The 9,229-nt window shown below is 46.6% G+C and overlaps 1 protein-coding gene across 1 annotated transcript in view; it reads left to right on the top strand.

The window, feature by feature from the left end:
• Window positions 1-9,229, top strand: part of LOC103379644 (spondin-1-like) — a 73,389-nt gene that overhangs the window by 16,673 nt on the left and 47,487 nt on the right. Inside the window, exons 4-6 of the mRNA XM_025056313.1 lie at window positions 361-434; window positions 1,346-1,468; window positions 2,019-2,167. Of these exons, the coding sequence (XP_024912081.1) occupies window positions 361-434; window positions 1,346-1,468; window positions 2,019-2,167 (346 nt within the window). The remainder of the gene's footprint in view (window positions 1-360; window positions 435-1,345; window positions 1,469-2,018; window positions 2,168-9,229) is intronic.

Here is a 9,229-nt window from a genome sequence, read left to right as displayed (position 1 = left end):
CCCTCTCCCACGTCTCCCCCTACAGGTGGAAAAGGGTCTTTGACTGAGGCTCAGTGAGGCCTCCTGGTTCCTCTATAGGTCCCCACGATACCGCATATGTGTGTGTGTTGTGATGTTTTGGATAACACACACACACACACACACTTTGTGTCAAAAAACGTGTTCTTCTACGTCCGTTATCCATCCTCGTGGGGACCATTTTCTTTCCTCCTCACAATGAGAATTACACAGGACTGGACCTGAAACTGACACACACACACACACACACACATCACAGTGTCATCCGTCTGAGCCCTTGTACCACCCAGCACCCCCCCATGCCCCCCCCATCTCACTGCCTCTCTCTCTCTGCCCCTCCAGGGCCAGTATCGTCCAGAAGAGAGTCATCTATTTCCAGGAAGAAGGTTCTCTCACCGTCCGACTCTGTGAGAAAGGTAATTACAGCTGCCCGTCAGTTTCTCCTGCGCTCCGGCGCCCCCTGGTCTTTTCGACAGGTTGGTCTCAGCGTCGTTAATGTCTCTTCGTTTATCAGATTTTTTTTTTTTTTTTTCACCTCACCGTTCACAGCAGAGCAGCAGTTTCTACTGTTAGAATTTATGGAACTTAAACCAATATGTTTTTACAGCCTGGAAAAATAAGACGGTGAGAAAAAAAAGAAGTGGAGTTTTGCTCAGATGAACACGGTTATTGCTTGATTTATAAAAAATAAAAAAAAAAACAGAACAGAAAAGAAAGAAACAACGGACCAATCATCTCTCATCTCTCACTCTCCGGGGAATTTCACCTCCACACTTTTCCTCTCTTCTCATCACAATCTCATTTTCCAGGCTGTTATCAGAGCCAATCCACATAAGTTTGTCGCTGCCGTCGTCGTTGTTCCACACACTTCCTGTTGTAACCAAACATCAGGACAGAGCGTCGGAATGTCACTAATATTCCCACTTACCTTGACCCACGTCAGACAAAGGTCAAGGTCGATGTTTGAATATTTATATGTTTGAAGGTCCAGACTAGACCCAGGTCCTGGTCTGGACCTGGTCTGGACCTTTGTCAAACTAGGATCTGATTCAGACCTGTTAACGAAGACTGGGTTCTGATGCAATGAAAATACAAAAATAAAATTCATAAACATGGACAACATGGAGCGAACGTCATCTGTTGGTCGTCTGTTCCACTAGCCGCTAAATGCTACTAAATGCTACCACGTTAGCTCTGGGCTCCACTAACTGGACTGAGTGAGTAGATCTCAGAGCTGGTGTAAAGAACTGTTCTGATGGGTTCTAACATCTCTGTGTTTCCTCCTTTTGTTTTGTTCTGTCCTGTTCTCGTGTTTGTCTCCGCTCAGAGCCGGCGTTGGACGGAGCCACAGAAACTCCGGCCTTGGAATGCTGCGCCTGCGGAACGGCCAAGTACCGACTCACCTTCTACGGCAACTGGTCGGAGAAAGTTCATCCAAAAGACTATCCACGTGAGTGCACCACACTGTGGTGGGATGATGTCACTGCACACTGGTATGTACCACTGTAGGATGTACGCTGGTACATACCGCTCCGGTGCTGAACACGGACCTCAGCGGTTGGTGCAGTTGCCTGACGTGGTTCTGTTTCGTACCGGGTTATTTTTAGGACTCTCCACTGGAGCTGATTTTATTGCTGTTCCTAATCGGTTCCAGGTAAAGTCTTTGTACTTCTAACTTCACCAGCAATAAAAATCCTTCAAATACTTTATGGTGTGCATACACCCCCCCCCCCCCCCCCTCTCTCCTTTTTTTACTGTTACGACAGTTCCCTGATAAAACTGAAATTCCTTCAAGTGAGTTTGTCCTTGAACCGTGTGAAACAGTGTCTGGTACTGTTCTTGATGGGGTTCAGTTCTGTTCTAGTCCCGGTCTGTCCTTCTGGGATGGTGGGAGTCCGATCTGGGTTTTTTAATGTAATTGTTACAGTGACATCTAGAGGACGACAGAGGCCTTTCCGACATCGTCAGTTTTTCAGTAACCGTAAGTTCTCACCTTCCAGGTCGCGCAAACCACTGGTCAGCTCTGATTGGTGCGTCCCACTCCAGGAGTTACGTGCTGTGGGAGTACGGTGGCTACGCTAGCGAAGGAGTCCGACAGGTGGCAGAGTTCGGTTCGCCCATCAAGATGGAGGAAGAGATTCGACAAAAGGTAAGAGCCGACGCCGCGTGAAGTCCTGGCTCGACTTTTATGGCTGTGTTTTAATGAAATGTCAACAGTGCATACGTTTTAATGAGTCTCATATTAGATTACAACCAGAGCGGCGCGTTGGACTTTAATGCGTTCTGGGCCTAAAAATAGTGTCGAGAATCAGCCGTTTGTCAGCGCACATACAGCCCGGCGTCAGTTCTGCTGCTCATTAAACGCATTTGTCAAGGGCTATTACAGCATACTGAGAGGGTAATGACAGGCTGAGAGGCAATAAGGAGCTAAACAAACACACACACACACACACACACACACACATTATACAGCACAACAGAAAATTTATAGCCAAACTTTTTTATTCATGTCATCGGCAAACCCATTTCCCCCCGAGTGCAAACCTGACCCGAGCCTGTTGGGACACGTTAGGATCCAACAGAACCGTCTGGGACTGGTTCACCTTCTTCTACAGATTTGATTCCAATTGGAAAAAAAGAAAAAAATCTTGATAGAAATGAAGGATAATGAAGTGTTTGACGGTGAGAAGCCGGTCCTGCCGACGACTGAAAACATGTAACGGTGTGTGGACACATACACAGTTACATGTTTACATGTTCACTGATCTTCCATTACCAACGGAAGGAGCGACTCAGGGTCAGGTTCTTGGTCAAGGACACATCGGCATGAAGTTGTTGCGGTCCACTGTTTGTGCAGCCCACACACACACACACATTCACCCCAAACTCGTGGTTCGTCTGCGTATGTGTTTCAAGCTAACGCACGGTGTATTTAGAATATATAGAATCTCTCCCCCCCCCGTCCCCCCCCCCGTGGGCACAGACGTGCGCTGGCCATTTGTGAGCAGACAACAGTGTGTTGTTAGTGGGCTGTCACTGTGGTGTGTACCTGTCACTTTCAGTTTGCCCTGTTTTGTTGAGACATTAGCGTCTGACGAGCAGCCGACTCCTCTCCCGGCTGAATCCGTCTCTCTCCGGGGCTAATAACTACCCTGGCACAATGGAGGCTTCAGCCCACTCCGTAGCAGAACCAGACAGTTTGATTGTGCGCCGTTGCCTGGAATGTTGGCTGTGGAAGCGCAGAGAGAAACCGTGTGATTGTACACCGGGACGTCGGCCCGAGAGCGCCTGGAAAGAGCGCTGAAGAAAGACTTCCTTAAACGTTTCCCCCCCTCCTCCTCGACATCAACATCCGAAAATAGGAACCGGGAAGATAAACCTGTTAGCGAAGCAATAAATGCTAACACATCAGAGTGATTTCTAAAAAATGCTTTTTCAACTTTTGCCCCAGATTTTAGGTCCATTTCCCCGACCCTGATTCATTTGGAGTTCAACTTCAGACTCAGGAATAAGACCCCCCCCCCACCCCACCCCGCCCCCCCCATGAAGTCAGGGGAGTTTCATCTTGCTCCTTTCGTCAGGGGTCACTACTGGGGCATTACATAAAGTGTCGCTGGCAAAGTTTTGTGATGCAACTCTCTCCTTCCTAATGCAACTCTCCCTTCATATGTGGCCACAGGACCAGGGTTAAGTCCAGGACTGGAACCCATGTTTCCCTGAACTCCAAACAGGCTCCAGGTTTCAATCTGCCTCTGAGCAGGTCTTGTTGCCTCCGCCTGATACCCATTCTCAGCCTGGCTACATAGATGTGCGTCCAGTGTGAAAACCAAAGTGGCTGTGCAGATTACCCCTGTAGTGACCCCTGAAGAGGGTGTCGGCCGACAGCGTTTCTCGCCTTAAAATAACTGCACACACACTCGTACACACTCCCAGACACACACACAGGCTTTTAACCTGTCTGGAGCGTCCGAGTTCACACCGGGTGAACATGGAAATGGCTGCTGTGAGGGTATCAAGTGGCCATGGGTCAGTAAACCCTGTCTGGGCTGCAAATCCCAACCATCCAATCAGCCGTGGTGATGTGAGGACAAATCCCAGAGACCAGACTCTCAGGACTGAGTCCATGAGCCCATGATCCTTAAACTGACACCCCAGAGAGTCAGGCTGCAGACGGAGAGAGAGAGAGAGAGAGAGAGAAAGAGAGAGAGAGATGATAATGTAAGGACAAGTCCCAACGTCTCTGTCAGAAATATTCTACTACAGTACTACATACCTGAGCAAAGGTCGAATGTATTCATCTTTACAAGGCACGGAAACATAGATAATTATCAGGAACTCTGTCTAAAGATAACGAGAGGAGTTTGAAGAAATATATATAAAATATATCTGTGTATATATATATATGCTAGCACCGTCAAGGTGAATGTTGATGAAGGAACGTGTGAAAAGCTCTGTTTTGGGTTCATCTTTATAATTTGCATCACTATATAAAACAGTACATCATCTGCATATTGATGTAGGTAGAAACTGAAAGAGATCAGGAAATCAGTTCTGTAGTTTAAAACAAGATCCAAGCGTGTGATTTGTTTGTAACAATATAAAATACAGAGCAGCACTATCGTAGATCATTGTTTCCCAAAGACTGGGTCGCGACCCTCAGGTGGGTCGCAAGTGATTTTTTTTTTTTGTGTCGTCTCGTGTGATGTTTCCCAGGAGTTTATGAATAATGACTATTGACTTGGGTCGCGAAGGTTTGTGACTTTTAAAATATGGGTCTCCAGAAAAAAAAAGTTTGGGAAACTGTGCTCTAGATAACCAACCTAGATATGTTGTCCCAGGTCTCGACCTCATGTTTGGTTGGTTTTTGTGTATCCTTGCCAAACGAGTACTCTTTAAGACTTTGACATGTGAAAACCTGTTCTCTGTGCTGCAGCTAATCATGACAATTTTCCTGTTTGTCACGGTTGAAATTGGCCATCAACCAATCACTGATAAACAGAGCAGAAAGGACTCATGGGACAGGAACTGACACGCAACAGCTTCAGGGAAATATGCGCAGTAAGGCTTAATTTTCCAAATCTCGACCGTCGGCCAGATTCCTGTTTCCTCTGCAAAATGACATCACACCAGAGTGAGATTTACTCCTCAAAGTCGGGGGCGGGGGGAGTGGTTTTAGTTTCTGTCTATCTGGAGTCGATCTTAGCTGATCTTTAGAAATCTAGTTAATGTCACAGTCACGGTAACACTGTGAGGAATTAAAGATACAATTGTTTCCATCCATCATACGTAGAGGGTTATTGTGTATAATAATTGTCCGATGTCCTCAACCAGAACCTGCAGCTTCACCTGAACGACTTCACACTTGAGCCCAGACTGACAGTGAGAGTCAGAGGGTGAAGATCAGGAGCTCCAGGGGCCATTTTGTCCAAATGAAGTGGAAATTATCCTCTTAATGTCACCGCTCCCTGAGTCCAGAAACGGAATTACACCTCAGGTCCAGTTATTGATCACAGGAAGAATGTCAGCGGCCGCCCACAAATGTGTGTGTGTGTGTGTGTGTGTGTGTGTGTAATGATCGAACCGAGTAGAAGCTGCTGTAAAAACATTCACAGGCAGCCGAGAAGCGAACCCTCAGCCTTTGTCATCGCCATCTAACAAACATCTGCGGCGTGGTAATTATTAGCGCCCTGTGAAATGCCACATGCGCTCTTCTCCACCAGGTGTGATCACAGCCCAGATCAGACGCTGAAATGTCAGGAGCCGCTGCCCGTCGTGCCGTTTGTTTCCACATTAAAGCTGCACCGGGTCGATTACATTTTAATGAAGTTAAAAAAAAAAACCAGAATTCTCTTCCTCTGTAGTCATTCCAGCCTCTGAAACCTCATGGTCGAGCGCAGCGGGCTCGCTCCACGCTGCAATCCGGCTTACCTTTAAAAGGATTAGCATACGGGGGCCGCCTTTTATTCTGGAACAGCGGGCGTTCGGGAACCTGTCGCTTCTACAGCTGTTGTGTGAAAACCGTTGAACATGCTGTTCCGTTCCAGTGGAACCTTCAGTTGAACATGCTGTTCCGTTCCAGTGGATCCTTCACTTTCCGAGAAAAAAAAAAAAACAGCAGGAAGTGTTTCCTTTCAAAAGTGAAATACTGTGGAGGCAGCGGCTGATAGTTTTACCTCCAACCACGGCCTTGAGCGCAGCACACCGTGTACCGTTTATTGGCCACAGCCCACAGCTAACATTCATCCCGGCGCTGCAGGCAGAGCGACGGTTGATTTTTTTTCCTCGGCACAAAATGACACTTTGTCATCACAACTTTGAGAGAAGTGAAAAAAAAACATGAAGTTTTTTTTGTTTTTTTTTACCTAGAAAACCTTGTCACGGTGACCTTGTCTGTGTCTGGAGACGTGGCCCTGGCAGGAGGTGAATCTGCAGACGCCTCGCAGCTTTTTCCTCAAACTAACCTTCATCATCACAGAGACTGCGTTTTATCGATTCATTTTTAACTTTTTTTTTTGCATATCCTTCCTCAAGTCTTTCACTATTTTTTTTTCCCATCAACCATTTTCTGAATTTTATTTTTCCCCACTGCACCTGTGAGAATCTGGTCCAATCCAGAATGTTACGCTCCTATCACATCCGTAATAACGTTTTAACATTTTGTTTCGACAAATGTGTTGTGATACTTTCACAGTTTTTTTTTTTTTTTTGCAAATTGCAATTAATTTGGACAATATTGACATATCAGATATCGGAAAAAAATGAATATCGGACATCTCTAGTTTTTCTCATGAATGATTTGCTCTTTTATCAAATCGAATTTACTGACAGTGACGCCCTGAAGCCTTGACTCTGTTTCGTCAGTCGTTTCTTTCTTTCTTTCCTGACGTCTCCTTCTCCTCTGTCCTGTTCACTGCCCTCGTCTCATCTGAGATTTTTTATTTTCCCCCGACTGTTTTGAAAGGTCTCATTTTAGACAGATTGTCAGAGAAAGATGCTGCTGCTGCTGGTGAAGATGCTGTTAGTGGAGGAGCGGGTGGGGGGGCAGGGACGGGGGGGCAAAGGCATCTCAGGAAGATCCAGAGAACTATCATTTAGTTTTCATCGACTCAAAACACAGCACAGGAAATTGCTGCTGACAGACGTGTGTGTGTGTGTGTGAGGGGAGGGTGCAGCAACTCGGGCAGAAATGGCGTTGTGTGTGTGTGTGTGTGTGTGGTGGGGGGGGCAGTAATGCCAAGTGATGCACTTTTGTCTTCCCCCTCTGAGTGTAGCTCCGCAGGCTTGTTCAGCAAATGAAAAAGAAAAAAAAAATTCAGGATGTTCTGTCAGAGCCGTCTCAGCTCTCGGTGAAGTGTTAGCGCTGCGGCACAGGCGTGGACTCAGCGGGGACGTCTTCTTCTACGCTTTAGTTGTTAGCCAGAACGTCTGTTGAACATGTGAGGCGGAGGGGTAAGAGGCGGGGAGGCGGCGGCAGCGTACCCTTTATCTCCGTCTCCATCTGCGTTTGATTAAAGTAACGTCAGTCCTGCGTAGCACCTGAGTCACGACAGCGTTTATCTGCAGGCACTTTTCATTAGGCCCTGGTTTTAGACCACACTCTTTATATTAATGTTCACGGCGGTCCGTCCAACATTCCCGTCCTGAGCCCGTGCTCTGCAGCTGTGAAGCAGAAACACTCTTTTTTTTTTTTTTTTTTTTAAGATGGCAAACTCCAGACTTAGTGTGAGGTGAGATGAGGTGAAGGGTACTTAGGTACAGTACCACCGCTGACCACCAGGTGGTAAAGGAAAGTCAGCACGGTTGGGCTTTTTCAACACTCTGGCAAAAACCTGATGCTGATTAATATTTGTTCAAGAAAAAGAATGTCGGAACATTTCTCAGCCTTACGGCCAGAAGACTGTGGGTTCAATACCCTGCTGTAACTGATGGTCCTGTGGGGGTGGGGGGTTCCTCTGGGTAGTCCAGTTTTCGATCCATGGTTTAACCCCCCCGTGCCCCCTCTTTCTGAAGCCAAACATGAACGTGACAGTATCGTCAACGTAGAAAAGCATTATTTTGTCTTTTTTCTCCAGATTTTGATGCTACAGTTTTGTCCCTCAGTAAAGAATCAAGTGAATCATCAAACTGTGACTGTGAGACACTCCAGTTTGTCCTCGGTCTGTCTCAAGGTCTCCTCACAGAGACACAGAGACTCTTATTCGTCTGGGAGCCCAATTAAAAGATGCAGCTTTCAAGCACCTCCTCAACGACCTCATCACTTTCATCTAAAGTCTTCGTCTCCTTAGATCTGATCTCCGCAAACTCAAAAAAAAAAAAAAAAAAAAAAAAAAAATTCGACAGGGAAAATAAAATAAATATCGTAATTTCTAGCTCATGTGAAAAATGCGACCCGCAGGTCTGCCGCTGCGGTAGGATTGTTACATAAATCCTTCTCGCTAGCTTCAAACGTAGAAGTCAAAAATAAACACATGTGAAGCGACTGGTGGAGGCAGCAGAGCAGCAGAAACTGCTGTTGGCCCTGATATAGAAACACGGATTCTCTCTGTGGACTTTGGTGGAGGAGGAGGAGGAGGAGGAGGAGGAGCGTGGTTTCAAAAGTTAAGATGTAGAGGCAAATATTTTCTTAAGAAGTTCTGCAGAAGATATATATTTATATGCTGTATATGCAGTGTATTTAATAATAAACTGGCTGTTGGCAGCAGAGACTCTGATCTGCGTATACGCAGACGATGGTGCGAAGTGGAAACAGATTAAATGTCAGTAGTAGTGAAAGTCACAAAGACAAAAGTCACACAACGACTCGTCGGATTTGCAGTTGGCGGCGGCAGCGATGGTCATTTCAGTCCAAAGCCCCGACCAATGGGACCTCCATGTTTGTGGTTGTGGGGTCGATTCCCCCGCCTCTGAAGGTTCCCGACACGAGGAGCTTTGATCCGTACCGCGTAACCACAGAGGAACGTTATTACTCCGCGTGGAGGAATTGACATCTGCGCCTCATCATCTGGAACCTCTGGGGAAAACGGGAGTAGGAACTCGTCGTTTGTGAGGAACTAATGAAGCACCAACGCCCCCTAGCTTTTACCCCCTTAATGAAAAACAGGAAGAAACATTTTATTTTCATTGTGCGCTCGTCGGGCATCGACTCCTATCAGTCTGGTTACGTGTTGATGGTTGGAGGTGTCTTGATGAATTCCGAGTGCCTCCCCCACCC

The sequence above is a fragment of the Cynoglossus semilaevis genome, chromosome 6 (genome assembly GCF_000523025.1).
Source record: "Cynoglossus semilaevis isolate Cse_v1.0 chromosome 6, Cse_v1.0, whole genome shotgun sequence".
NCBI lineage: Eukaryota > Metazoa > Chordata > Actinopteri > Pleuronectiformes > Cynoglossidae > Cynoglossus > Cynoglossus semilaevis.
Note: the sequence above shows the minus strand (reverse complement) of the source record. Positions and strands in the feature narration are given on the sequence as shown.